Raw genomic sequence first — 27,538 nt, 5'->3', positions numbered from 1 at the left:
TCAAAGTTTTGCAGCTGCTGTAGTTTATATGCCATGCAGCTCTACCAACTAAGTTGACTCTTGAGATGAATATCTAAATTTCTTATAGATTAAGCATTTGGAGTATAGTTTATATACATTTATGTGATAACAGGTGCAAGACATAGACAGAAAAACTTGGAGAGTCACAAATTAGAACAACATTATATTGGTGGTGCAGATAGAATAAAAGTCTTGCCTGGATCCAATTATCTATCAGGATTTTTGCCAAATCAAAACCAGCTGTGTTGTTGTTCCTCGCGACAGTTATGGCAACCTTGTCAAATTCCGAGTCCATGCCGTTATATTCATGGTGGTGGGATAGCCACTTTAGTCCAAAGAATTCAAAATGGCTTCAGGAAAACCTTTCAGGTGTGTTATTTCCCTCTATCTTTAAGAGGAATCTGAATACATTGCATTGCTTACTTGTTACATTACATTGTCTCAAATTTTCTGTAATAAACAGTAAACACTACCAGAATAACAGAACCGGTGACACATTTCAGTTTAAAATAACTTTCCAAGAAAGTCAATTTCCCCAAAATGAGACAATAATTTGAAAGCGTTTGTCTGGGACTAATGGTAATATTTTTGGGCTTAAGTTGCTCAAGTAGAAATTTATTGTGGCGTCACAAGACAAATCTCCTTACCGTTATACCGAGACTGCTCTTTCATCTTTACCTTTGTGTAATAATAAGAACACATAGTGAATGGAAGCATGCAAATATGAATAAATGCTCTCATGAAAGGTGGTGTGTGCATTTCTAAGTGTTTAAGTGAGCATGTATAGAAATTGTGGCCGATTCCTCCCCCTGGTTCCATTGTTTAGCTCACTAACTTATAAGTGATGTTATGTTTGTGCAGACATGGTTGCCAACGTCAAAGCAATGATCGAGCTCATTGAAGAAGATGCAGATTCATTTGCAAGGAGGGCAGAAATGTACTATAAGAAGCGCCCAGAACTCATCAAACTAGTTGAGGAGTTGTACCGAGCATACCGTGCATTAGCAGAAAGGTATGATCACGCAACGGTGGAGCTACGCCATGCCCATAAAACAATGGCAAAAGCATTTCCTAGCCACGCACATCATTACATGCCTTTTGATGATTCACCTAGTGATGCTGCTGAATCACACATACAAGGAATGCCTTCTCTAATTTGTGAATCGCTGGAACCCGCATTTGAATTTTCTCCCATCAATGCAGAAGAGTTTGAAGGTGGTGGAAGCAGAAAGGGTCTAAAGCAGAATCTCAAAAGCCGAAGCTATTCTGAGTATGAGCATGCTGGAAGAGCAGAAAGTGAAGTTCAAACCTTAAGGAAAGCCCTGGCCAAAATGCAGTCTGACAAGGATGGTATCTTTCTTCAGTATCAAAAAAGTTTGGAGAAGTTATCCGAAATGGAAAGAGATCTTATTAAGCCACAAAACAATGGAGGAGGCCTCGATGAACAAGCTAGTAACTCTGAAATCGAAATCAAAATATTGAAGGAAGCACTGGCAGAGCTAAAAGCAAAGAAGGATGAGTTTGCTAGAATGGAAGCTGAAAAGGATGTTGGTCTTCTTCAATATAATAAGAGTCTTGAAAAGATATCAGTTTTGGAGGCTAAGATAACACTTTCTGAGGAAAATTCCAGGATGCTAAATGAGCAAATTGAAAGAGTAGAAGTGGAAGTTAAAGCACTGAGGGTAAGTCTTGCTCAACTGAGTGAAGAGAAGGGATCTGAAGCTGTCCATTATCATCAGTGCTTGGAGAAAATATCTAAAATGGACACTGAAATATTGTGTGTCCAAGAAAATTCTAAGCGGTTAAATAGAGAAGTCGAGAAAGGAGCTGAAAAGCTTAAAAATGCTGAGAAACAATGTGATATGTTGGAGGAATCGAATCAATCTCTTCAGTTAGAGGCTGAAAATCTAGTGCAGAAATTAGCTATGAAAGATCGAGAGCTCTTAGAGAAGTATGCGGAGATAGACAGGCTGCAGACTCAGAAGCGTGAAGAGCACTCTTACTTTCTTGAAACTGAATCCACTCTACAGAATCTGCAAAAACTACACTCTCAATCACAACAGGAACAAAGAACTCTTGCTTTGGAGCTTAAATATGGGCTTCATCTGTTAAAGGACTTAGAGCTCTCCAAACAAGGCTTTAAGGAAGAAATGCAAGAGATTGTGGAAGAAAACATGACTCTACATGAACTCAACATATCTTCCACTAGGTCATTAAAAAAACTGCAAATGGAAATCTCTAAATTGAAGGCGATCAAAGGCATACTTGAGCGAGAGCCTGCTCTAAATGCTGAAGAAAGCAATGCTCTTAAGCATGAAACTCATCAAATAAATGATGATATCCAGGACTTGAATCATAAATATCAGGCTATGCTGGAACAACTAAAGACTTTAGGTTTGAATCCTGAATGTTTTGCAGCATATGTGAAGGATTTACAAAATGAGAACACAAAGCTAAAGGAGGTTTCCAAAATGGAACGCGATGAGAAAAAATCTCTGTGTGAAAAGTTAAAGGATATTGATCAACTTTTGGTAGAAATTCCATTTATGGAATTTTCATTGCATAACTTGAATGATGAGTTAGATGGATTAAAAGCAACAGTGAAGAAATTTAAAGAATCCCGCCAAGTTCTCCAGGAAGAAAAGTCCATTGTTGTTGATGAGAAATCAACTCTACTACCACAGTTACAAATTATCACTGAAATTATGCCGGGGCTATTGGAGAAGAATACCTTGCTAGAGAAGTCTCTTTCGGATGCAGTGAACGAGCTTGAAAGTTGGAAGGCTAAATCAAGAAGCTTTGAAGAATCCTGCAAGTTGCTGAATGACGAGAAGTGCAATATTCTAAATGAAAGAAGCATCCTGGTATCTCAGTTGGGGAGTGTTGAAGAGAGACTAGGTGACTTGGAAAAGATGTTTATAAAATTAGAAGAAAAATATTCTGATGTGGAGAAGGGAAAAGATAACACAGACAACAAAGTAGAAGAACTCCATGCTGCAACATTGGTGCAAGAAGAACATGCCAATCATAAACATTCAACTGAAGCCCGACTTACAAATTTGGAGAACCTTGTTAATGCAATGCAGGAAGAACAATGGTTTGGGAAGACTGAATTTGAAGAAGAACTTGACAAAGCTGTAAATGCTCAACTCGAAAGGTTCATTCTGCAAAGCTTTGTAGAAGATTTGGAGCAGAGGAATTTGGCCTTATTAATTGAATGTGAAGAGCATGCTGAGGCATCAGAGTTTTCTGATAAAGTTATCTCTGAGTTGGAAGGTGAAAATCTTATGCAACAGTTGGAAGTAGAGTTGTTATTACATGAAATCAGAAAGTTTAAAAAGGGTATTCATCAAATGTGTGGAGTTCTTAAGATTGGTCGAGATGGTGAGCATGACAAAGGGACCAAGCAAGAGGAAATACCAATATTGCATATTCTCCACAACATTGAAGACTTAAAAATATCTCTTGTGAAAAGTCAAGAGGAGAATCAGCAGCTGCTTCTAGAGAATTCTGTCCTTCTAAATTCACTTTCACAACATCAATCTCAGGGAGAAAAACTGGAGTCAGAGAAAAGAGCCCTGGTGCAAGATTTTGAGAACACAAGTGAGAAGAATGAAAAATTGCAGAAAGATAAGGTTAAACTGGTGGGTATAAACATGCAACTGAGGTCTTCAGTAACCAATGGAGAAGAAAAAGAGAATATATTGAAGTCCGAATTGTCGGCTATACATGTCGAGTTGACACATTTGCGGACAACGAATCAAGTGTTTCAGGAAGAAAAAAGTAAGTTGCTTGAGGAGAAAAAATCATTGCTTAAGAGTGTTTTGGACCTCAAAGATGCATTGTCCACTGCTGAAGATTACAACAGTGCAATTCTCCATGAGGTACTAGCTCTAAGCTACGTTAATTTGGTTTATGAGGGCATCATCACTGAGAAAGTTGTTGAACAAAAAGCACTCTCTGAACACCTTAGCCTTATAAACAGTGATCTCAAGCAGGAACTATTGGTGTTAAGCAACAAGCTTGAGATGAAAGAAACACAGAATGCAAATCTGAATGAGTCAATTGAGAGGATGGACAAAGAGCTAAAGGAAGCAAAAAATGCAAATAGCTATTTAAATCATCAAATTGAAAACTCAGAGAATCTTGTTATGAAGAAAGAAACCGAGCTATTTGAAATGGAGAAATGGCAAAAGACTGCAGATATGTTGAATGCGGAGTTGTGCAGATCTTCTGAGAAGCTGAAAATGGAAGACCAAGAATCACGATTGGTCAGAGAAAAACTAGAGAAACGGATTTTTGAACTATCGGAAAAATGCATGAATCACAAAAATGAAATTGAACAGCACAGGATTAGGGAAGAAGCACTGAATACACAACTTCTGGGAAGAACACTGTGGGAAAGTAAGGTTAATGAGCTTACCGGAGTTTGCAAGAGACTTGATGACGAAAGTGCTGCAAAAAGTTCGGTGATTGAAGAGATGACAGAAAGAGTGAAGTTACTGGAAAGTGAAATTGAAGCATATATTCCAGTCATTACTTCTTTGAAAGAAGAGTTTGCATCTCTAGAGCACACTTCCCGTCTTTGGACCAATAAAACTTGTGATGTAGGCAATGGAGAACAAAAGGTAGCATTATGTTTCAACTTTTAACTTGGTTATGTGTATGTACTTGTGTTTATCTTTCTTTACTCTTTGTCATGATAGCTATCACAGTTAACATATATTTATTTTCTACTTATCCATGTTCATCATGAATGTTTGTCCAGGATGTGATAACTGAGACTTGTATCGAAGAAAAAGGCGAACATAAAAGCAAGTTGATACCAGATGTCATTTCATATTTGCTGAGCATTCAGGTAAGGATTAGAGCAGTGAAAAATGTGATGATGCATAAAATCAAAGGAGGTGTCAAGGATGAAAATCGAAGTGCTATCATTGAAACAGGAACTTTGACAGAAGTGGCTGAAGATTCTAATTTAGAAGTTACAGCTTATGACAACAGAAAAAAGGTGATGGAACTTACCGAAGTTGATGCATGTAGAAAAAGTTCTGAAAATTGGTTACTGAAGAAGGATATTCCAGCTCATCACAATTCAGATGATCCAGAATCCAAGTATTGCAAGAGAGAGCATACTGAGATTGATAATCTGATACTTGAGTTATGCGAAAATTCTCATTCGGGTAGTGCTCAAACAGAATTAAATAATTCAGAAAGATGGAAAAATTCTTCTTCGGAGTTGGAAGTAGAAAAGGAGTTAGGTGTCGACAAGCTCAAGTTGTGGAAGACTAAAACAAAGACAAGTGGAGATGGAGAGACAAGGATATTGGAGAGGATTGCCTCAGGCGGACAGAAATTGGCCATTCTTAATATGACTGTGGAAGACTTGAACGACAAGAAACCAATGAAAAAGAAAAGAAGACATGGAGATAAGTCCAATGACATTGAACATGAAACATTCATGAAACAAATAGAAAGTGTTGCAGAAGCTGTGAAGCAACTTGCATATATTAATGATCAACTGATGAAGGATATCGAAGCGATAACTCCGCCATCTTCAATGGTCGAACAGGCGCGACAAGGTTCCGAACAGATAGGAAGGTTGCAGTTTGAGGTGCAGAACATACAATATATTTTGTTGAAATGGGCTGATGAGAAGAACAGCAAAGGGAAAAACAGATTATGGAGACCATCAAGTGTGTTTCTGAGGGATTCTATTCACATTATGAAGAAGAAAAACAGCATCAGGCATGGTAAAAATTGTCTTTATGGAGGATGTTCAAGACCTTCTACTAATGAAGACTAACTCAGAAAATTCAGACCTTTTTCTTGGGTATGAATTTAGTTTACTCCATGGAAATATAAGCAAATTTTATTTTAGTCCCTCAAAATATTCATCTTAATTTCTAATCCCCATTTAAGTTGATCATTTTTTATTATAGCTTATTTTAATGATGAATAAACACCATAGTTGTCAGAATAAAACTAAAATTCCATATGCATCATGTATGGTCTGTCTCACAAATTGAATTCCCACTTGAGGCAAGTTTGGGAATGGGGATGACATGTCTTCATTCATGTTCCACTTGGTGTCTTAAGTCAATGAGAAAACTTCATTTCATTTAAAAACAAAATTATAAAAATAAAAATTAATATTTTAATATTATTTCGTGAATTTTGATTGATTCGGAACATAAGGATATGAAAATTATGGAACAGGTGATCCTTGTCCCAAGTTTGGAAGGCTATTGAGTTAGTCAACCAAGGCGGCTTGGCCCTTGATAAGTAGCAAACACAGAATTGATTGCTTGGTCCATACTCCAAACTGTGACACCCTTCTTCCACCCAAATTCCTTTTTATATTATACTTTTTCTTCTTCCATCACTTCATAAATAGCCAATAATTCAGAAACCTCATCAAACACTTGCAACCATCCAAACCAAGAAGCACTAGTAATGGCTGAAAACACTGATATTTCTTCCAAACCAAATACCAAAGAAGAGAAAATTGATTTAACTCAAATCTCTCTTAGACCCCTTCACCTTTCTGATCTTGATGATCTCATGATATGGACCACTGATGAAAAGGTGCCCAAGTTTTGCACTTGGGAACCTTACACATGCAAAGAAGATGGCATCAACTTCATTGAAAACACAGCAAGCAAGTTTCTTTGGTGCAAAGCTATATGCTTTAAGGATCAAGCTATTGGGTGTATTTCTCTGACATCATATTCAGAACATGATAGATGCAGAAACAAATCTGTTGAACTTGGCTATGTTCTAGGCTCCAAGTATTGGGGTAAGGGGATTGTAACACAGGCTGTGAGACTAGCTGTTAAAGCTGCATTTACAGAGTTTCCATATTTGGAAAGGGTTGAAGCATTAGTTGATGTGGAGAACGTTGGGTCTCAGAGAGTTCTGGAGAAGGCTGGTTTTCAAAGAGAGGGTGTTCTCAGAAAGTATCTGTTCATCAAGGAAAAAACCAGAGATATAGTCATGTTTAGTGTCATTTTAACTGATCCACATGTTTGATTTGTTTGTTTTGAGAAATGTCAATTTGATAATTATTTGAGAAGCTAGAAGGCTCTTCAATATCTTCCCCAAAGTGAATGAAATGAAGTGGAAAAATCACATTTACCATCTTGCTCTTGCATTTCATACACCCCATTCATTATTTATACAGAACTTGCAAACTGTCTTCTATTCCACCCTATCCATGAACTTTAATACCCGTCCCCTCTTTTCAATTCAAGATATATTGTCTTGTTTCTAATTATCCATGAATTTTGTAAAATATACGATGGCAAAGTAGGAAAAACACAAATATACCTTAGGAGTAAGTGGCAAGCAGAATTATTATTTGGAAGGTTACATGGCATTTAAACAAGCTCAACTCCATATTTTGGAGTCCAAAAACATAAGAGGGGTTCGAAGGGAAAGTTCAAATCAAAGATGCTTTGGATTAAGCGAGACTATCCTCTAAAACTTTTAGACAGAAATTTTTAATTGAGCTAGTTCTATTCAAGAGGCTGTGATAATACTACTGTATGGAATTGAAATAAAACCTTAAAGAATTATTCAAAGATAGCACAAATCCTTGTTTATAAGATCAAAAGATGAAACAAGAGAAAATATCTCTAGTATTCATATAGAGCGTACCAATACTTAAAACATGACAAACAAAAAACCCAGATTTAGATAGCAAGCAAAAATCTGTTTCTCAATGTCAAAACAAAACTGAATAATTCATAAGAAAAACAGCAGAAATCCTAAAAGGAACTACAACTGCACTTTCAATAAGTTCAAGCTCCAACAATTTCCTGGGCTGGCTCAGCCACAGTTTCATCAGCAGGTCTGTCCACCTTTGTACCAACATCTTCGGAGTAATCACCATGAACCTACAACCACCACAAATAAAAAAGGCATCACATCAGTGTACCAATAAAAATGAAATGTGTCTTTTTGAGAAAATCAGATCGTATAATGAAGAAACCAAGCAACATTATGATTAACTCACAATTTTTTCCAAGGTAAAAGATTGATGAACTTATTGAAACATTTCATTAGATATGACATGTGATTACTACAAGATAAAAGAGAAGAAATCGGCAGAGAAAAAAGAACATACCTCCATCAGTTTACCAAGATCAAACTTGGGAGCCTTCAGGATCTTAACTTTGCGGATATACACATTCTGTAGAGGGTAAATACCACAGGTTGCCTTCTCAATCTCTTTCCCAATACTCTCAGGAATGAACTTCTTCACCAACTCCTTCAGATCAACGGATGTGGCATGGTTGATGATGATCTCCCTCATCTTCCTACGGATCTGAAAAGATAAACATGGATTGTGCATTATTAGCTACACACTCTAACCTCCAAAAGTACCACAAACAAGGAAGAAAATAAAACCAAATAACAGTTAAAACAAGGGACAAAACCCAAATCAAGAGGGTCACATTATGAAAGCATTCAAATTGAAGCAAAGCAGTGAGATCACAACCCCAACTCACCAGAAAATAAGTGAATAATTTGAAGGAATAATAAAGTACACAAACACCAAGTAACAACAAATTTCTCATTTTAGCAAATACAAACATCTATGGATATATACCACTATACTTTAACTAGACAAACAACACTGCACTGACTATACCTGTCTGATCTGACTAGATTGGGCATAAGAGGTCCTCTTAATCTGGTTAGCACGCCTCTTGGTGAATCCAATGCAAAACAACCTCAAAGTATAGTTATCAGTGGTCTTCACATCCACATGAGCTTCAATTAAAGTTTGCCATTTACGCACCAATGACCTCAACTTGTCAGTTGTAAAATCCATTCCCTATATAATAAAGATAAATTCTAATTAAAACAAAATTGAGCCAAAAAATAACATTATAAAATGAATTCCAGGGACAAATCATACCCAGAAGTTTGTAAGAACATTCTTCCCTTGAACATCCTCAGCTCTCAAACGGATCTTCCTGAATGCATGATCCTCATCCCCTTGAAGATCAGCCAATGAGACCTCAAACACTCTATGTTTGAGTCCTTCTGAAGCAATCTGTTATTTAAAATATGCATCATAAAATCATCTATTCAACAATGCACATGTGCCCAATTGTCCAAATTCGCGTAGTAACTCTTAACATACTTCTCAAGATAAATAAAACTCAATAAAATGAATACAAATATTCATTCATCTTAGCTTTAGTAATATTAACCTACATCATACCTACAGCATAACTTATTAAAAGATATTACAAATTTGGAAAACAGTCAAATAAGTATGATTTTATTCTTCTAAATGCAAAAATAAATATATAGAATAATGGATGAACATAACGAACCAAAGAAAATCAAGTTCATACATGAAATGCAACGCTACAATCAAATATGTCTGAAGCAGATCCAAGTCAACAAAACAAAGTACATACACCTATATATATACATACCATAACTTCAAAAAAAAAAGTTCAGACACAATATAAACATAGAAACACTCATGGGAAAAAGGTTTTGGATTAAAATAAGAGAACGCAATTCTGAGCGAACTCAAAAATGAAAAGAAAAAAGAGTTTGAGATATGAATTTACCTTGGTACCCTGAGTACGAGAGACAAGGGTTTTGCCAACATTCTTAACCTGGAAAAGAGAAGGGGCTTTGATATCATACCAATCCTTCTTGGCAAAGGGGTCAGCGCTGCAAATTCAAGAAAAGAATGAATGAATCAGATACAAAAAGTATAAAGAATAAAACTTTGAGTGATGAATAATAATGGGTTACTAACGCTTTCTTCTTGCCACCCTTCTTTCCCTTGGAAATTCTCTTGTTCTTGCCGACAGCCATGGCTTCTTCTCTTTCCTTTTCTTCCTTTAGCTGCTGCGGCTGTAAACCCTAACTTGTGTGTGTTGTATAACAGATACCTCTCTCTATATAACTCTCTTCTTGGGCTTATATATTACTAAAGCCCAGCCCCATTATCTCTCATAAACCCCATAATCTTGTTGATTAAATTGAAATTCTTTATTAAAATTACTTCAATGGGTGAGTATAAAATAATATGAAAATACCTGAATTAGAATTACCGGAGGCAATCTTATCCGACTCGAGAACATTGCTAATTTTCTCAACGAATATTTTTTCCATTCATAAGACTCAAACATGCATGTGAGATAATAAGGGGAATCAAGTATGAATCAAACATCCGTTGGTTGAATGAATATCTTCATATTTATTAAATACTAATCATTATTCGAAATTTTATAATAATAATCCATGATTGGTTGTGTTGTTTTTTATATGCATTGGGCATAAGCCCAAAAAAAACTAAAACAGAGATAGCAACATCATGGTACATCCAAGATTGGGTTTGTTAGCTACTAGCCTATTACCTTATACTAGTTTTTGAGGAATCAAATAAGGTAAGCAATTATTCGAAAATTGGTCTGTTTACTATATTAAAGTATTGAATAATTCGTTTCCCAGATTTTCTTTTTGTTAAAAATGGATCCAAAATAAATAAATAATAATATAAATAAAACTCACAAATTTTCATCTAATAAGAGAATAGGTGAGTATTAGGTGGAAAGTGAAAGTGTACTTAAAAAAGTAAAGTTATCGTTTTAAAAAGTTGTTAGATAAATAGCAAAAGTAGTCATACTATGAAGTTCCTTACTTATTAGTTTGGCTAATAAACTAAGTGCGTATGTGATTTTATGAATTAATTTTATTATGCAGATAATCTTACACCACAAATAAAGTCACAGTTTTGAAGATTAAGGGTCGACATCTGCTGTCTCAATACTTTGTGTCACTCTATGTGTCAGGAGATATGATCGATGAGAAAAATATTTATTAATTGCAATTTTAACTTATAGGAGTGGAAGTTGAATAAGAGGATGGTAAGTCCAACTACACAAGTAACTGTTTTGTGTGAATGGGTAATGTCATTGTCTAATCTACTTTGCCCCATTGATTATAGATATCTTGCGTCTTGGAGAGAGAGATCTTCTGTCCTTGTATGAAGTATGGATGATGATAATAATGAGTCAAGGTCAGGAATCTGTTTGAGACCATTCAAGGCATCAGATGTGGATGAGTTTCTTAAATGGGCTAGTGATGACAGAGTGACACACTACCTAAGATGGAATTCCATCACTTCCAAACAACAAGCTCTGGATTATATAAACAACGTTGCTATCCCACATCCATGGCGTCAATCTATATGTCTCTGTGACCACTCCATCGGATATATTTCCTTCAAACCCCAAACAGGTTATCACGGATCAACCCATCTTATATCTCCATATAATTATGATTTCTAATTTTGACTCTTCTATATTTGTTGTTGTTGTTTCCTCTCTTGTATCATATACACTTTCACCCTGGTATCTAAAATTTAGGTCCATGAATATAGGTGATAATCGGTGCAAGGCACATGTTAGTTATTGCCTGGCTGTGGAGCACTGGGGTAAAGGGATAGTGACTGAGGCTTTGAAGATGGCACTTCCTATTGTCTTCAAACAATTTCCACAAGTGCTGAGACTTGAAGCTTTGGTGGAAGTGGAGAATAAAGGGTCAAAGGGTGTTAGAGAAAGTTGGGTTTCTCAAAGAGGGGCTACTAAGGAAGTATGCATTTTGTAAAGGGGAGATCAAAGATTTCTTTATCTACAGCTTCTTGGCAACTGATAAGCTAATTTGATTTTTTTTATTACCTTGGTTGGCTTTGTAAACTATATGTGTTGATGGCGATGTCATATATAAGTGCATATGTAATGGCTTTCTGGTGAGACAAGGTATCATCACAAGGAATTAACTTCTTCGAGCCTCTGTTTTTTCTTTATATATATTTTTTACAATCAAATAGGCTTAACTTCATATCCATATTGTACTAACATGCAACAATAGCAATTTCACAAAACTTACCTAGCAAGGCAGCATATAAGAGAAATATGATGTACAAATAACAATACCCAAGAAAATTCAGGATGGTGAAAAATCCAGGTTGGTGGCGCAATGAATATAGTTCCATGCCAATACTATGAAAATAGCAGAAGAATTCAAATTGTCATAAGCTAAGAAGATTTATCAATTTAATCTGCAATGTCTAACCCAAAGTAGTCCTTTAAAATATCTTTGGATGTCCTGCCAAAACCACTGGCTACCTTTTTCATAACTTGGAGTTTGGCCACTTCCCTTCTTATCTGCTGCTCTCTTTCTCTGACAACATGAAGCAAGGCATCTGAATGAGATGAGTTTTGAGACCCCAATTTTGATTTCTCACTGTCCAATTGCTGATACAAGTTCTGCAAATAAGTCTTGTGTGCTTGGAGTCTTTCTTCAGCAACATCATATTCAAACTCTTGCGACTTTCTAAGAGCATAGAGAACCTCATCGATCTCAGCCTCGAGCTTTAACGACTGAGGTAGATATTCCTCTGAGCCACTTCTAGAACCAGTAGGGCTTTCATTGACTTTGAATTCCATCCAATCATTGCCATGATCTGATAAGCCTGTTATATAAACAAAATATTCAATAGCGAGACAAAGGTGCTGAGACAACTGAATTTACAACATCTGTAATGGCCAGAGATGTCAAAGATGATCAACAGTCATTTTATATTTCTAAAGTCTAACCAAAAGCCAAAAAGAACTGAAATCTGTAGTTCTGAATCTACATAAGCATACGACCGGTAGCAGTGAAAAGTAGTAAAAAAGTTTACAACCATGTAATAAGACATGACATTTACCTGTAGAATGAGCAGCAAGATTGTCCTGCTTCCAGGTCCCACCATTAAGCTGATGTAAACTATCAACTTGGTCATAAGCTTTTATGAAATGTAATAAAGGACAAGCAGGATAATTGTTATTTCAATGACCTAAAAATGACTTAGGTATACCTTTGATATGGCCAATTCAATATGACTGAGCAGCTCCTTCGCAATGGGTTTCTGTGAACCACGCAAGAGACAAGCACCAAGATTTAAGATCTTTTTCTGAATCTCATCGTCCAAATCAACAGCTTTACATGTTTGCAGAAGCTTGTTAACATGAGAAATCAGATCAGTCTTCCCATCGCAACGTCGGCAATGGTACTCAGCATCTAACCCAATACTTCTTCCAACTGTGCCAGCCATGCGAGATCGTAGAGCGCATTCCATATGAGCAACATGGGCACATATACCATCACCATGCTTTACTTGGCATTTGATGTAACTATAGCCACCATAAGCTGAACTGATAGTTTTGCAACAAAGAATGCAGCTACAATCACGGCAAAAACCAAGTTCGGTACAGCAGATATCACAAGGCATGGCCGGCGAATATTTCTCCACTTTTTCTGGTATCAGGCTGTCACACATTGCATTCCCAGCTTTGCATTTAACAACGTCAATATCAGAGTCTGACTGTTCTTGTGCTATCTGTTGAAGAGGAACAGCAGCTATAGGCACCATATTGCCTAGGATGCAGAAAATCAGCAACAATAGTTAGTAAGCAACACGATCATGGTAAGATGCAAAATGAACATAACAACATGGTGGTGAGAGCCAGTGAAAATAGAGAAAAGTGTCATTGCAACTAACATGGGAGCAGAATCTAAAACATTGGCCATAATTTTATATGTCACATCAATCAACTTACCAAACTAATAAAATTAGTAAGTATTTAGCAACACGATCATAGTAGAGATGCAAAATCAACATAACATCATGGTGGTGAGAGTCAGTGAAAATAAAGGTAACTGTCATCACAAAATATGGAACTAGAATCCAAAACATTTTATATAGTTCAAGTCACATCAATCACCTTACCAAAGCATTACGATTGACAGTAGTTTAGCAACACGATCATGTAAAGATCCAACATCAACATAAAGCATGGTGGAAAATAAAGAAAAGCATTACCACAACTGATATGGAAGTAGAATCTAAAACATTGTGCATAATATTACAAGTCAAATCAATCAGCTAACCTAAGTAATAAAACTGAGAATGGGCAGACTGTTATCTCACCTCTAGAGCTCGTATGATGGGGAGTCTTATGTGAGTCATTGTAAGGGATAGTATGTAACCATCCGATATGGGATCTTAGCATAAACGGGGCAAAATGTCACATATATCATTCATAGCAAAAAAGATTATCACACTAAAACAAGTCATACGCCTATTAATCATGATCTTCAATTTTCTATGTATTGGTGTTTTGCAATCAGATTTATGTCTTGACATAGAATTGAACTCACCAGAGATCTAAACACCATGAATCATACCCACGCTTACATCCACATAGACAGACAGCAGGATCATGGAAAACAGATTGTGAAAGAAACATAGTAAAATCGCAAAACACGGGAAAAACTAAAAATGAAATTAAGGAAACAAAGAGCAGAAGCAAATGCAGAATCCATAAGAAGTGTTGTATCCTCATATTAAATGAAAGAGATACGTGTAAATTTAATATATTGGAAAATGTTTAAAAGCATTGAATGTGTTTTTTCATTCGGTGAAAAGAAAGAAATGATACCATTAGATGAAGGAATGTGAAGAGCAGGAATCTTCCATTTGAAGGAAGAGAAGAATTGAGGAAGATTAGCATTGGGGAAATTGGTTTTGATGTAGCGTTCAACAGCAAGCTTGCTTGCGAAACTCACTCTCTTCTTACGGGACCCACCACCTGATGAATCTGGACATAACCTCATCGGAAGATACAGATACCTATCATGAAAGTTACCGTTACCGGCTACTCTCCGTCCCGTTCTCCATCCCCATATGTCCCCCGCCTCTGGCCAATTCTCCGGCGCGTACGGTAGCCCTTCCCCTGATTCCTCCGCCGCCACGCGTCTCAGATTCATCATATATCCTCCTCCTCCTCCTCCACCACCACCACCACCACCACCACCACCGTTCTTCATTTTGTTCTTCTCCTCCTCCATTTGCTTTATGATGATAGTTCACTAGGGTTTCGTTAAATCAATTCCTCTTTCTAGATTCTACTATCTTTGTTTCAGATACCACATTATTATTACAACTCTGGATCTGCTTCAAATATTGCAACTTAAATTAAATTATAAATTAAATTCAAAAAACTCATGTTTATTTACTATTTAGTATGAGAGGTTATATCAACTTCATTAATCTCGGGGAACTTAGGTTTGAAGTTTGAATATTTTTGAGGTGTAAATTGTAAAATAAGGTTGAGAGTAGGGGTGTAATCGTCTACTCAAGTTTAGTTTTTTAATGTAGCTATGAATCACGTTTTTTCAATATAGAAACCAAAACCAAATGAAATTGATTGGTTTACTAGTTATAAATCTCGAGTAACAAAAAGCATGCTTCTAGTATATTGCATAAAATATCACCTTAAAATTTGTAGTGGACTTGATCACTTTTAACTTCTATGTAGTTTCCATCAATGCTTCTAGTATATTGCATAAACTTACTCCGAAGAGCCGATCTTTCAACCGAAAATTATGATAGACTTCTTCCTAGTATATAAATTGACCACCAGCAAAATCAACCTTGTCTCACTTGGGATGGAACAATTAATATTATGCATACTTTTCATGGATTAACTTTTCCTTACTATATCCCAACAACATAGAGTTTGGCATATAAAATTGAATATTTCATTCCATGTACTTTTTACCAATGCTAGCAACTCACTTTCAATTAATAAATTGCAAATTTGTTAATTTTTATAATTTAGCACATTTAACCCCTTTTGGATTTGAAAGTATTGATGAAAAGTGGTGACAGAATATTTTCCATTACAAAATACATATCTAAATTATTTACAATCCAACTTCACCATTTGGATATATAAACTAAGGTCACATTATAATAAATAGATTACTCCCAAGATTAGATTAGTCCACATTACATTACATAGATAGTAGCAAAAACTAATACATGTCACTGCTGCATAACTAGAACTAGAACTAGAACTAGAAGTAGTATATTACCCACAAGTGCTTTATGAAAATAAGAACATGAGTTTGATCAGAATGTTAAACCTCTTAAACTGCTGAACCTTTCTTGAATCTCAGCTATGCGTTGAGCGCGGTTGGCTTTCTTCACCGCCCATTTTCGTTTCTCTGAATGTCCATGCTGAATCTCACTAACAATGCTTGGAATTGACTTTGCAAGCATTGTTTGATTAGAGGTCAGCTCAGCCTTTTTCTTCTGCATGGTTTCAAGGACACTACACATCTCGCTCCGTTTTGATTCAAGTTGCGAGATTTGAACATCAACTTCTTCAATGGCTTTTGAGCTTGTTTCAATTTCGGCCTCTATTCGAGCTACTTTGTCCTTCAATTCATTGTACTCATTTTTTAGACAAGGGACTTTAAGCTTCTTTGCTTCAAGTTCCGCAAAGAATTTGTCGGCCTCTTCCATGTCCCCCGTGGCTTCAACAAAAGCCTCACTCAATAAAAGCATTTCTTCAACCAACTTTAACTTTATCAGTTGATCAACACTAAGGCTAGGATCTTTTCGCAATTGTGATGCGAGTTTTGCAGCTTCTACAACATTGTTAGAAGAGACTAGAGAAGGAAAGTCCATAGAAAGAAGTGAAGAAAGCTTCTTTCTGCACTCGGTGATTTCATTTTCCAGAGTGGTGGCAGAAACTACCGAATCAGATAATGAAGTCTCGGTCTCCGGCTTAGGTAGAACAAGAATGTCTTCCAAATTATTGAGATAGTCATCAAAATTCTCTGCAATAGATGCATTCAGAGGTTCACTTTCGTTCAAATATGACAAGTCAATGACATCATTTGAGGTATTCGCATCACGAAAAACAGGTGGAAAATTGGAACGGACGTGTCTGAAAGATTTCCGAGTAGGTTGGTTGCTAAGTTGTGCTTTGCGTTTTAGCTTTCTGTCAGTGGCAATCTCTTCTGTCACGGCATTTCCATTTTCCGTTGATTGTACAGAAGGACGAGTGGGCAAACAATGTGAAGCTAGGAAGGGCATATAGACAAATCAAAATATAACAGAATATGAAAACAAATCAAATGAATAAGGGGAGAGAAAACTAAAAGAATATGATAAGCTAGCAGTCAAAATTTCCAAGGTCCTTGGCCAGATAAGATGCCAATTCATTCAACAAACTTCAGTGAAAAGTATTTTATATTTGATCTGTGTGCCAAAGCAGATATTTTTCCTCTATATGGCTAATATTGTGACATATTTGGAAACTCAACAAATCACCTTATTTTTCCTAGTTATTCAGAAACTACTCTAATTGACTAAACATAAGGAATAAGAGATAGAGAAAATATACCATCCACATAATTTAAGTATTAAAATGTTTTGATGGGGATAAATGTTTAATTCAGTGACCTATGCCACTCATGGAAGAACTACGGATTTGGATCATATGACTTCAGTAACTTCAGCATATCTGAGCCACTAGATAAAGATCAGACGGCTTAAATTCAAAACCGTGTTTTGATTGTGATTTCTATCTAAGCTATCTGACCTTCATCCAATGGCTTAGATATACTAAAGTTACTGAAATCACCACATTTTGAAGCCACCTGATACAAAATCCAAGGAATAACAGCAACACATGACTAAGTAAATTGGGATGAGGAAAGAAAATGGTAAAGTTATAGTAACTAGACTTACCTACATACAAATAGAAAAATTTAGGCAAGAAAGAATGAGCAATTAGGATCACTGAATTGAAAAGAAAATTGTGAAATTTAAATGGGCAAACCTTTTGCAGGAGATATCTTAGTTGAGGGGACCTTCCAGCTAAATAATGCAAAGAATGCATCAAGTTCCATGTTCGGAAAATTTGTTTTAACGTAACGTTCAACATCAGTTTTGCTTTGGAAGCGATCTTGTTTCTCCTGAAAAAGTGATTTTGGAAGTAATAGGTATCTATCACAATAGTAGCCACTTTTGTTTGTCCTTCTTCCCACTTTCCAGCCCCATATATCATCAGGATTAGGCCACCCTTCTGGAGCATATGGCAAACCTTCACCACCAGTAAAAGGTTTCACTGGATGAAGATCAAAGGTACTCTCCTCTTTCACATCCCCATAGGAATTACCTTCAATTATAGCATCATTCTCCAGATATTCATTTTCCTTCTGCCAACTGCAATAACATGAGACAGTGTCAACTATTAAAAAGACCTTACAAGCACATAACCATAGTCTATATTGACACATGCATTTATGTGAAACTATCATGTTAAGCCATCATAACCAAAAGTTCAAACTTTAAACCAACCTTTCTTTCAATATATTTTTTAGAAAAGCACTAAACCTTCAAAAGTAACAGTTAAGCTATAAGTCTTAATAGGTAATCATGGAAATGGAATTTAATGCAACACAAAAGCCATGTCTTCACTTTTTTGACACTCATACTTGTGCTTCTTTTCTGACTTGAGTCTCAAAGGCCACAAGTTTCTAATGTCTTCATGTGTTTTGATCATGGACATAGATACTATATTAACATTTCATCTCAAAACAAATTGACAACGAGAGAGAGGAGTAACCAACATGTATTTAAAACCGAAACCATGACGCGGACCCAACAACCTAACAAAACTTTTCAAAATACAGGACTAATAAATAATCCTAGTCATGGTCTTCAAAACAAGCAATGCAATTTTTTTTATAACTTGCATGCAGCATCTAAAGTCTAAATCAACCAAAGCAGGGAGTGAAAATCGATTGATTACCGTTTATGTCACAAAATTACAGACCCAATTACTGCATGCAAAACACATGTCGAATAAAACAAGAGCATGAAGAAAAAAAGAGTCTTGACACTTATTTTGGGTTACTTAAACAAAAGAAAACGAGGAGAATGAAATAATAGTGAATAACAGAGAGAGAGAGAGAGAGAGAGAGAGAGAGAGAGAGAGAGAGAGAGAGAGAGAGAGAGAGAGAGAGAGAGAGAGAGAGAGAGAGAGAGAGAGAGAGAGAGAGAGAGAGAGAGAGAGAGAGAGAGAGAGAGAGAGAGAGAGAGAGAGAGAGAGAGAGAGAGAGAGAGAGAGAGAGAGAGAGAGAGAGAGGTTGAAGAATAAAGAATGAAAAAGGTGGAAGCTTTAATTACCTTGGGGGAGGAGTGTTGTTGCCGTTGGTGGAAGCCATGGATGAGAGTGTAGAGTGAGTAAAGCAATGTTTGGTTTGGTTTAAGAGTAAGAGAAATTATAGATATAAATAAATTAAAGGGATGAAAAAGCATATTTGCCTAAATTGTTGTTTAGAAATATTGAATAATGGAGTGACAAATATACTTTATAATATGAAGTAGTTAAAGATATGTTTTTTATGGAATTATAAAAGGTATTCTCTCTCACAGACTAATGAATTAATTTTTTTATCTTTCAAAAATTGAATCTTTAAATTTTTTATTTTTGTAGAGATTTAGTAGAACCTTTTATTATTAAATCAACATTTTGTTGTTTCTAAAATTATGTTTTGATATATGTATGTGTGATAATATGGAATATGAATATACACAATACTTTTCCATTTTGGGAGTATATGGATTCATAAATTAAATATCATTGAATGAATTGATATTATTCTCAGGTGTTAGCCTATGACATTATGTTACACAAATAGGCATGAAGGAAAGTTTGTCCATCATCTGCTCCTAACATATCTCAGCATCTATTCAGTTTCCTAATATAATTTTGAATTGAAATTCTCTTTGCTATGTCTCATTTTATCCAACCTGTCAAATAACAGCATATGAATTAATGACTTAAAGTCACAAAGAACAACTACTTTGCAAGTTTGCATTATAAAATACGAATTTGATTAAAACTTGTCAAAAATAGATGTGTTAGGAAAGACTAATGGGGTTTACCAGAGCGACATTCGTGCTTGTATAGGCTTTCAGTTACAGACTATGCGATAACTTGTGTAACAAGTATTCTTCATGGATACCCATTAACTGTTCTGCTACCTGCTTGCAATACTATAAACCATTAGCAGAATCCTAAGGATGCTAACGTCACAGCATAAAAAGGCATAGTAAATGGACAAAAACATTGATTAACATCCAACATTTGGTAAAGTAACATTGGTTAAAATCTAACATTTGGAAAAGTTACAAATACAAGGAACAGATGTTAATAACGTGAACATGCAACATAGGAGTAAGTTAAAGAGTATATATATGTATGTATTAATTGTGGGATAATATTTTCTCTCTCACTTTTTTGTACCACAATCTGTATCACCCTTTGTGATTGGTTCAAAAATATGATTTCTCATTATTTCCTATTGATTTTATACCTCTTCTATGCTGCCATCTTCAATCTCAGTGTTGAATGTGAGCAGCATGGATTCATGGAGCAGATTTTCCAAATCTTCAACAGGAACCGGTGCTGTAATAACAAAGCATACATATCAGACATGAGAAATAGTAAAATTGGAACAAGAGAAAAATAGAACTAAAAAAATGTGAAACTGAATCAGTCAATAATATAACAACAATCAAACCTCTTTGATGAGAGTTTATTGGATTGTATATTAGTGTGAGGCACATCTTTATCAATGAATTAGATCATGCAGCTATAATTTAACATTATAATACCCTTTTTTTTCTCTCCGAAATCAATGATAAAGATGTGTCCGATAACATTGTTCAGTTTACAACCAAGTGGAAAACATGTTTTTATGTCATAAATCAATATCATGTTATGTGATAAATCATATTTATAACAAATCATTATTAATAGTTTTGTCTATAATTTTTCTTGGTTTCTCTCTGTCGAGTAATTGGAGGCTACCATATAACTTAATTGAATGAACCAATAATGCAAAGAAAACTCTTAAGAGAGAAGAAGTAAATGACCATTGGATGTGGAGAACAAAGAGAAAATATGAGAAGCAAGGTGGTGAGATTTCTGGAGGGAATCAGAGCCACCCCATTGGTTCTTAATGGCCATTTGAAGGGCATACCAGCGGGAAAGAAGAAGCATGATACCCTCTTGAAGGTGATGATGCTGGTTCCTATTCATGGAATCCATTCCAAGGTTTTAAATTGTATAGTTAAGGTAAATTTACTACAATTGTGGATGAAATATGATATTATACTCTCAAAATATGGCCGAGTAAACCACAATATTATAGTCTCAATTAATTAATTATGGGTATTTTAAAACCTTTAATCCATGAGAAAATCACCTGTGTGTGTTTGGAAGAGAAAAAGAAAGATCCAAACAACACAAGGAGTGGTGAGAAAGAATGAGAGGAAACCATGAAGTATATGTAAGATATGTGTGGAGTGCATGAAATTAAGGGAATGGTGAGATGGATGCATTCTACTTTCTACTTTTAACTATATATGGTAAGTCTATCTACAACATATCATCATTTGTTTATTTTTTATTATTAAAATGTAATGTGATTGGTGAACAACAATGTTTCTCCTTCGTTTATAAATGGTAAATTGCTTCTTAGAATTTTCAATAAACTTTTTAAGAATAATCCCACAAACAGCTTCACAAACTAGGTTAGAAAACTTACGAGTAATGCTATCTAAAAGGGTAAATACCACTACAAGCCTCATTAGCAAGGTGCTAAATTGGCTACACATTTCTCTTGTGAGTGTAACAAGTTTATATCACCTAATATATTTTTAAGGCTTTATATAACATATATTGACACAGGAGATTTAGAAATGAAATGAAATGAAATTAAAGTATGAAGTGTTTAAGTTGAGTATTGGTGGATATAATATGTGGAATGAAATCAAATGGAAAAATTAACACTAGTAATTTTTTGGCAACTGAAGACAATTGTCACTATTACCTCATCAATGTTGTTGTAGAATGGAGATCCTTTGTCTCAGATTATGTCCTTCACCAATTACAATGTGTCATTCAATTAAATAAAAAATCATAAAAGCAAAATTATGTTAGATTTATAATTTGATTGGATAGAGACATGATTTCTCGGGACAAATAATCTTTATTCGTCGTTGTGACCATCACCTCTTCTACCGTAACAAAATTGAATAATGGGTAGTAATATTTATCTTAAATCATGCAATATATATGTAACTATTGTTGCTATCAAACGGGTCCAAAGATCCTCTATCATGTGAGTTATTTTTCATGCCAAGATAACATGAAAAGAATATTAAAAAACATATGAACACACAGATATTACATAAAACAAAGCATATGGGAGTCTTTATGTTTATATCTCTTTGTATGACCATTGCCATTGAACAACTTATAAAAGAGGATTGAGATCCCGTTCCATATATGTGCAAATAGCTCATATCTGTCACATAAGAATAAAGAATGAAAAAGGTGGAAGCTTTAATTACCTTGGGGGAGGAGTGTTGTTGCCGTTGGTGGAAGCCATGGATGAGAGTGTAGAGTGAGTAAAGCAATGTTTGGTTTGGTTTAAGAGTAAGAGAAATTATAGATATAAATAAATTAAAGGGATGAAAAAGCATATTTGCCTAAATTGTTGTTTAGAAATATTGAATAATGGAGTGACAAATATACTTTATAATATGAAGTAGTTAAAGATATGTTTTTTATGGAATTATAAAAGGTATTCTCTCTCACAGACTAATGAATTAATTTTTTTATCTTTCAAAAATTGAATCTTTAAATTTTTTATTTTTGTAGAGATTTAGTAGAACCTTTTATTATTAAATCAACATTTTGTTGTTTCTAAAATTATGTTTTGATATATGTATGTGTGATAATATGGAATATGAATATACACAATACTTTTCCATTTTGGGAGTATATGGATTCATAAATTAAATATCATTGAATGAATTGATATTATTCTCAGGTGTTAGCCTATGACATTATGTTACACAAATAGGCATGAAGGAAAGTTTGTCCATCATCTGCTCCTAACATATCTCAGCATCTATTCAGTTTCCTAATATAATTTTGAATTGAAATTCTCTTTGCTATGTCTCATTTTATCCAACCTGTCAAATAACAGCATATGAATTAATGACTTAAAGTCACAAAGAACAACTACTTTGCAAGTTTGCATTATAAAATACGAATTTGATTAAAACTTGTCAAAAATAGATGTGTTAGGAAAGACTAATGGGGTTTACCAGAGCGACATTCGTGCTTGTATAGGCTTTCAGTTACAGACTATGCGATAACTTGTGTAACAAGTATTCTTCATGGATACCCATTAACTGTTCTGCTACCTGCTTGCAATACTATAAACCATTAGCAGAATCCTAAGGATGCTAACGTCACAGCATAAAAAGGCATAGTAAATGGACAAAAACATTGATTAACATCCAACATTTGGTAAAGTAACATTGGTTAAAATCTAACATTTGGAAAAGTTACAAATACAAGGAACAGATGTTAATAACGTGAACATGCAACATAGGAGTAAGTTAAAGAGTATATATATGTATGTATTAATTGTGGGATAATATTTTCTCTCTCACTTTTTTGTACCACAATCTGTATCACCCTTTGTGATTGGTTCAAAAATATGATTTCTCATTATTTCCTATTGATTTTATACCTCTTCTATGCTGCCATCTTCAATCTCAGTGTTGAATGTGAGCAGCATGGATTCATGGAGCAGATTTTCCAAATCTTCAACAGGAACCGGTGCTGTAATAACAAAGCATACATATCAGACATGAGAAATAGTAAAATTGGAACAAGAGAAAAATAGAACTAAAAAAATGTGAAACTGAATCAGTCAATAATATAACAACAATCAAACCTCTTTGATGAGAGTTTATTGGATTGTATATTAGTGTGAGGCACATCTTTATCAATGAATTAGATCATGCAGCTATAATTTAACATTATAATACCCTTTTTTTTCTCTCCGAAATCAATGATAAAGATGTGTCCGATAACATTGTTCAGTTTACAACCAAGTGGAAAACATGTTTTTATGTCATAAATCAATATCATGTTATGTGATAAATCATATTTATAACAAATCATTATTAATAGTTTTGTCTATAATTTTTCTTGGTTTCTCTCTGTCGAGTAATTGGAGGCTACCATATAACTTAATTGAATGAACCAATAATGCAAAGAAAACTCTTAAGAGAGAAGAAGTAAATGACCATTGGATGTGGAGAACAAAGAGAAAATATGAGAAGCAAGGTGGTGAGATTTCTGGAGGGAATCAGAGCCACCCCATTGGTTCTTAATGGCCATTTGAAGGGCATACCAGCGGGAAAGAAGAAGCATGATACCCTCTTGAAGGTGATGATGCTGGTTCCTATTCATGGAATCCATTCCAAGGTTTTAAATTGTATAGTTAAGGTAAATTTACTACAATTGTGGATGAAATATGATATTATACTCTCAAAATATGGCCGAGTAAACCACAATATTATAGTCTCAATTAATTAATTATGGGTATTTTAAAACCTTTAATCCATGAGAAAATCACCTGTGTGTGTTTGGAAGAGAAAAAGAAAGATCCAAACAACACAAGGAGTGGTGAGAAAGAATGAGAGGAAACCATGAAGTATATGTAAGATATGTGTGGAGTGCATGAAATTAAGGGAATGGTGAGATGGATGCATTCTACTTTCTACTTTTAACTATATATGGTAAGTCTATCTACAACATATCATCATTTGTTTATTTTTTATTATTAAAATGTAATGTGATTGGTGAACAACAATGTTTCTCCTTCGTTTATAAATGGTAAATTGCTTCTTAGAATTTTCAATAAACTTTTTAAGAATAATCCCACAAACAGCTTCACAAACTAGGTTAGAAAACTTACGAGTAATGCTATCTAAAAGGGTAAATACCACTACAAGCCTCATTAGCAAGGTGCTAAATTGGCTACACATTTCTCTTGTGAGTGTAACAAGTTTATATCACCTAATATATTTTTAAGGCTTTATATAACATATATTGACACAGGAGATTTAGAAATGAAATGAAATGAAATTAAAGTATGAAGTGTTTAAGTTGAGTATTGGTGGATATAATATGTGGAATGAAATCAAATGGAAAAATTAACACTAGTAATTTTTTGGCAACTGAAGACAATTGTCACTATTACCTCATCAATGTTGTTGTAGAATGGAGATCCTTTGTCTCAGATTATGTCCTTCACCAATTACAATGTGTCATTCAATTAAATAAAAAATCATAAAAGCAAAATTATGTTAGATTTATAATTTGATTGGATAGAGACATGATTTCTCGGGACAAATAATCTTTATTCGTCGTTGTGACCATCACCTCTTCTACCGTAACAAAATTGAATAATGGGTAGTAATATTTATCTTAAATCATGCAATATATATGTAACTATTGTTGCTATCAAACGGGTCCAAAGATCCTCTATCATGTGAGTTATTTTTCATGCCAAGATAACATGAAAAGAATATTAAAAAACATATGAACACACAGATATTACATAAAACAAAGCATATGGGAGTCTTTATGTTTATATCTCTTTGTATGACCATTGCCATTGAACAACTTATAAAAGAGGATTGAGATCCCGTTCCATATATGTGCAAATAGCTCATATCTGTCACATAAAACTACCAGCCACTAGAAACTGCTAATTCAACAAGGATGCCCATAGGTTAAATGTGGCGAAATGACTTCTTTGGTCTTTGCTTAATCTTTACCTTTACATTAATGCCACTATTAATGATAGACTGAAGAACAATCTGAAGCTTCCCCTCTAGCCTTTCTCCTTTCCTTGGGGTATAAGTCACGTCATGAATATCGTCAGCCAAGGCTCTCTGAGCCAGAATCGCCCCCACGGCGGCACAAGTGGTTCTATTCTTAGTAGATGCCATGTCAAACTTGATGTCTTTGGAAATGGAATGTGCCACAGCAACAACCTTGCTAGTTACCCTATGAATGATGCAAGCACGGACAGAGGCATTGGATATGAAAATGTCCAAGCAAAATGGTTCATGATAAGGACCCGTAAGCTGGTTAAAAGTTGGAATCCTCTGCCTCTTGTTCTCTGCAGGAATACCATTGATTTCATGTAGCTGTGATATAACATGTGTACTCCTTGTGACTTGGCAAACTTTGGAATCTGGATTCACTTCAGTCGCTGACATGAACCGCTGGTTGGATGATTTTGTATCTAGCTGTCCGACTTTGGATCCACCTAATGGCTCATGTTGCACCATATCATTGAATTTATGCAAATCTGACTGCAGGGAAGCCCGGCCCTGAACTCGGAGAAGCTTCTTCTCCGTTTTAGAAGTCACATTTGGACTTGTTTTAGCTTTCTTTACTTCCTTAACATTTTCCTTCTTGGAAGATTTCTTGCCACGAAATTCTAAACTATACTCTTCGAACTCCTTGGAGCTACGCTCAAGCTTATACAAGAGGTTGCCGCGAACTCTCATATTATCAATGTCCTCCTCAAAATCAAGGTCACTTTCAACATGATGAGAATCAAGGACTTGTTCATCAATCACTTTTGGTAATGCAGCACCATCTCTTCTTCCTCCTTGCCAAGCTTGTGCGAGGCCAGAAGAGATTCCCCAAGCATCGCAATCCACAAGCTTAATATCATATCTAGTTGTTGAGGAATAATTGGGGTCAGAGAAAAATGGTGAGAGATGGAGGGTACTTGGATATTTTGATGCAGAATGAAGCGTATCATCATGATCAGAATCCTTGACCTTTATGGTGGTGAGGGAGTTGATGAAGCAGAGATTGAATGGCATAAAGAGAAGCTTTTTATTGCATAGGGAAGCTAAGGAAAGAAAATGCCTTGAGAGCATTATTATAAGAAGCAAAACAACAAACACTTGGTGTGTGTAACGGAGAAGATGAATAAGGATTGGGAGTGTGTAAGAATAACATAAAATGGATGAATAAGATTAAGAATATGGATTTGGGATTTCATAAAATCATCATCAATTTGGGATATACTTCTCCATCTCAATCATACTTATATACTTCTAATTTTAAGCGGCCAAGTCTATTTAATTTTTTTGTATTTGTTATTAGAAATTAGAAATTAGAAATTAGAAAGAGAAAATAATATATCATTCACATTTTTTTACATATGTGTTTTTATACATATATCGCGATTCTCTAGTAGAAATTATAATTGATATGAATGATAAATCTTATAATAAAAATCTAATACATCTGAATGAATTTTTAAGTTTAATGTTCAGCATAACTTTAAACATATCTCAATTCAATTACTTTCTCAATTAAACCATATCGTAATGATAAACTTAATATTAGTTCCAAATTTTATCAACTATTTTTGTTCCGACTATAACATTATTATCATCTCCTTTGTAACTTCTTATATTATTTTTTGGAAGTATAAAGCATAATCCAAGGCGTTGTGCTATTGGGAAAAAATATAAAAAAGTTTATAGAATACCAGATTTCTTAGATATGTCAGTGTTTAACTAGCAAAATAGTTTTTTAACTTTAAAACCCAATTAAGAATAATTTCAATTTTTATTATAAATAACAAACAATTAAGAAGGGGAAACATGATATAACCAAAAAAGTTTAGTACATAAGTGACCAAAATATATTCTCATTGAAAT

At 34.8% G+C, this 27,538-nt stretch overlaps 8 protein-coding genes and 1 pseudogene across 20 annotated transcripts; 3 read left to right on the top strand and 6 right to left on the bottom strand.

The window, feature by feature from the left end:
• LOC109331814 (protein NETWORKED 1A-like) lies at positions 158 to 5,990 on the top strand. Of its 3 annotated transcripts, none has more exons than XM_019566549.1 (4): positions 158 to 390; positions 883 to 1,505; positions 1,566 to 4,649; positions 4,790 to 5,990. In XM_019566549.1, exons 1-4 carry the CDS (start codon positions 288 to 290, stop codon positions 5,825 to 5,827), a joined length of 4,848 nt encoding a protein of 1,615 aa, XP_019422094.1. In that variant the 5' UTR covers positions 158 to 287; the 3' UTR covers positions 5,828 to 5,990. The 3 variants fall into 3 exon arrangements, with proteins under 3 accessions (XP_019422094.1, XP_019422095.1, XP_019422092.1); XM_019566550.1 differs by having other exon boundaries at positions 883 to 4,649; positions 4,790 to 5,060; positions 5,130 to 5,223; XM_019566547.1 differs by having other exon boundaries at positions 883 to 4,649.
• Positions 6,374 to 7,139, top strand: LOC109331815 (uncharacterized N-acetyltransferase p20-like). Its single transcript, XM_019566551.1, has one exon. It carries the CDS (start codon positions 6,478 to 6,480, stop codon positions 7,051 to 7,053), a length of 576 nt encoding a protein of 191 aa, XP_019422096.1. The 5' UTR covers positions 6,374 to 6,477; the 3' UTR covers positions 7,054 to 7,139.
• On the bottom strand, positions 7,606 to 9,947 carry LOC109331791 (40S ribosomal protein S3a-like). Its single transcript, XM_019566509.1, has 6 exons — positions 9,812 to 9,947; positions 9,618 to 9,723; positions 8,948 to 9,085; positions 8,678 to 8,863; positions 8,150 to 8,350; positions 7,606 to 7,919 (listed from the first exon to the last, which is right to left on the bottom strand). Exons 1-6 carry the CDS (start codon positions 9,868 to 9,870, stop codon positions 7,824 to 7,826), a joined length of 786 nt encoding a protein of 261 aa, XP_019422054.1. The 5' UTR covers positions 9,871 to 9,947; the 3' UTR covers positions 7,606 to 7,823.
• On the bottom strand, positions 10,936 to 22,511 carry LOC109330978. Of its 4 annotated transcripts, none has more exons than XR_002105719.1 (4): positions 19,094 to 19,274; positions 17,742 to 18,127; positions 15,968 to 16,980; positions 10,936 to 10,947 (listed from the first exon to the last, which is right to left on the bottom strand). XR_002105719.1 is itself a non-coding variant. In XM_019565246.1 (4 exons), exons 1-3 carry the CDS (start codon positions 19,129 to 19,131, stop codon positions 16,022 to 16,024), a joined length of 1,383 nt encoding a protein of 460 aa, XP_019420791.1. In that variant the 5' UTR covers positions 19,132 to 19,274; the 3' UTR covers positions 15,855 to 15,952; positions 15,992 to 16,021. The 4 variants fall into 4 exon arrangements, 3 of the variants coding, with proteins under 3 accessions (XP_019420791.1, XP_019420792.1, XP_019420790.1); XM_019565246.1 differs by lacking the exon at positions 10,936 to 10,947 and adding an exon at positions 15,855 to 15,952 and having other exon boundaries at positions 15,992 to 16,980; XM_019565247.1 differs by lacking the exons at positions 10,936 to 10,947; positions 19,094 to 19,274 and adding an exon at positions 22,331 to 22,511 and having other exon boundaries at positions 15,855 to 16,980.
• LOC109330982 lies at positions 11,002 to 11,801 on the top strand (annotated as a pseudogene).
• Positions 12,040 to 15,009, bottom strand: LOC109330977. Of its 4 annotated transcripts, none has more exons than XM_019565242.1 (5): positions 14,919 to 15,009; positions 14,547 to 14,882; positions 12,923 to 13,482; positions 12,773 to 12,821; positions 12,040 to 12,535 (listed from the first exon to the last, which is right to left on the bottom strand). In XM_019565242.1, exons 1-5 carry the CDS (start codon positions 14,953 to 14,955, stop codon positions 12,117 to 12,119), a joined length of 1,401 nt encoding a protein of 466 aa, XP_019420787.1. In that variant the 5' UTR covers positions 14,956 to 15,009; the 3' UTR covers positions 12,040 to 12,116. The 4 variants fall into 4 exon arrangements, with proteins under 4 accessions (XP_019420787.1, XP_019420786.1, XP_019420785.1 ...); XM_019565241.1 differs by having other exon boundaries at positions 14,916 to 14,982; XM_019565240.1 differs by having other exon boundaries at positions 14,547 to 14,888; positions 14,922 to 14,962.
• LOC109330983 (pre-rRNA-processing protein TSR2 homolog) lies at positions 19,529 to 21,201 on the bottom strand. The gene is made up of 4 exons (XM_019565257.1): positions 20,849 to 21,201; positions 20,287 to 20,378; positions 19,856 to 19,954; positions 19,529 to 19,720 (listed from the first exon to the last, which is right to left on the bottom strand). Exons 1-3 carry the CDS (start codon positions 21,021 to 21,023, stop codon positions 19,889 to 19,891), a joined length of 333 nt encoding a protein of 110 aa, XP_019420802.1. The 5' UTR covers positions 21,024 to 21,201; the 3' UTR covers positions 19,529 to 19,720; positions 19,856 to 19,888.
• On the bottom strand, positions 22,763 to 24,440 carry LOC109330984 (pre-rRNA-processing protein TSR2 homolog). Its single transcript, XM_019565258.1, has 4 exons — positions 24,086 to 24,440; positions 23,524 to 23,615; positions 23,093 to 23,191; positions 22,763 to 22,957 (listed from the first exon to the last, which is right to left on the bottom strand). Exons 1-3 carry the CDS (start codon positions 24,258 to 24,260, stop codon positions 23,126 to 23,128), a joined length of 333 nt encoding a protein of 110 aa, XP_019420803.1. The 5' UTR covers positions 24,261 to 24,440; the 3' UTR covers positions 22,763 to 22,957; positions 23,093 to 23,125.
• Positions 25,401 to 26,827, bottom strand: LOC109330980. 5 transcript variants are annotated; one of them, XM_019565253.1, is made up of 3 exons: positions 26,119 to 26,823; positions 26,047 to 26,088; positions 25,401 to 25,995 (listed from the first exon to the last, which is right to left on the bottom strand). In XM_019565253.1, the coding sequence occupies exons 1-3, from the start codon at positions 26,744 to 26,746 to the stop codon at positions 25,580 to 25,582; spliced, it is 1,086 nt and encodes a 361-aa protein (XP_019420798.1). In that variant the 5' UTR covers positions 26,747 to 26,823; the 3' UTR covers positions 25,401 to 25,579. The 5 variants fall into 5 exon arrangements, with proteins under 5 accessions (XP_019420798.1, XP_019420796.1, XP_019420795.1 ...); XM_019565251.1 differs by having other exon boundaries at positions 25,401 to 26,081; positions 26,112 to 26,827; XM_019565250.1 differs by having other exon boundaries at positions 25,401 to 26,088; positions 26,119 to 26,826.

The sequence above is a fragment of the Lupinus angustifolius genome, chromosome LG17 (assembly GCF_001865875.1).
Source record: "Lupinus angustifolius cultivar Tanjil chromosome LG17, LupAngTanjil_v1.0, whole genome shotgun sequence".
NCBI classification, from domain to species: domain Eukaryota; kingdom Viridiplantae; phylum Streptophyta; class Magnoliopsida; order Fabales; family Fabaceae; genus Lupinus; species Lupinus angustifolius.
Note: the sequence above shows the minus strand (reverse complement) of the source record. Positions and strands in the feature narration are given on the sequence as shown.

Bases quoted from the DNA above. Each gene is read 5' to 3' on its own strand.
- LOC109331814 (XM_019566547.1), top strand. From the start codon at position 288: ATGGCAACCTTGTCAAATTCCGAGTCCATGCCGTTATATTCATGGTGG. The intron at 391-882 runs GTGTGTTATTTC...ATGTTTGTGCAG, and splicing joins GCTTCAGGAAAACCTTTCAG to ACATGGTTGCCAACGTCAAA. The intron at 4,650-4,789 runs GTAGCATTATGT...ATGTTTGTCCAG, and splicing joins TAGGCAATGGAGAACAAAAG to GATGTGATAACTGAGACTTG.
- LOC109331815 (XM_019566551.1), top strand. From the start codon at position 6,478: ATGGCTGAAAACACTGATATTTCTTCCAAACCAAATACCAAAGAAGAG.
- LOC109331791 (XM_019566509.1), bottom strand. From the start codon at position 9,870: ATGGCTGTCGGCAAGAACAAGAGAATTTCCAAGGGAAAGAAGGGTGGC. The intron at 9,724-9,811 runs GTTAGTAACCCA...TTGAATTTGCAG, and splicing joins AAGGGTGGCAAGAAGAAAGC to CGCTGACCCCTTTGCCAAGA. The intron at 7,920-8,149 runs GTATGTTCTTTT...TGGTGGTTGTAG, and splicing joins ATCTTGGTAAACTGATGGAG to GTTCATGGTGATTACTCCGA.
- LOC109330977 (XM_019565241.1), bottom strand. From the start codon at position 14,955: ATGGAGGAGGAGAAGAACAAAATGAAGAACGGTGGTGGTG. The intron at 14,883-14,915 runs GTGGTGGTGGTG...GAGGAGGAGGAG, and splicing joins AATGAAGAACGGTGGTGGTG to GATATATGATGAATCTGAGA. The intron at 12,536-12,772 runs GTAAATGTCATG...TTTATATAACAG, and splicing joins TCTTGCTGCTCATTCTACAG to GCTTATCAGATCATGGCAAT.
- LOC109330983 (XM_019565257.1), bottom strand. From the start codon at position 21,023: ATGGATTCCATGAATAGGAACCAGCATCATCACCTTCAAGAGGGTATC. The intron at 20,379-20,848 runs GTCATTTACTTC...TTGTTATTACAG, and splicing joins TTTGTTCTCCACATCCAATG to CACCGGTTCCTGTTGAAGAT. The intron at 19,955-20,286 runs GTATAAAATCAA...TATTGCAAGCAG, and splicing joins AAGATGGCAGCATAGAAGAG to GTAGCAGAACAGTTAATGGG.
- LOC109330978 (XM_019565247.1), bottom strand. From the start codon at position 22,368: ATGGCTTCCACCAACGGCAACAACACTCCTCCCCCAAG. The intron at 18,128-22,330 runs GTAATTAAAGCT...ATGTTATTGCAG, and splicing joins AACAACACTCCTCCCCCAAG to TTGGCAGAAGGAAAATGAAT. The intron at 16,981-17,741 runs GTTTGCCCATTT...TGCCCTTCCTAG, and splicing joins TAAGATATCTCCTGCAAAAG to CTTCACATTGTTTGCCCACT.
- LOC109330984 (XM_019565258.1), bottom strand. From the start codon at position 24,260: ATGGATTCCATGAATAGGAACCAGCATCATCACCTTCAAGAGGGTATC. The intron at 23,616-24,085 runs GTCATTTACTTC...TTGTTATTACAG, and splicing joins TTTGTTCTCCACATCCAATG to CACCGGTTCCTGTTGAAGAT. The intron at 23,192-23,523 runs GTATAAAATCAA...TATTGCAAGCAG, and splicing joins AAGATGGCAGCATAGAAGAG to GTAGCAGAACAGTTAATGGG.
- LOC109330980 (XM_019565249.1), bottom strand. From the start codon at position 26,746: ATGCTCTCAAGGCATTTTCTTTCCTTAGCTTCCCTATGCAATAAAAAG.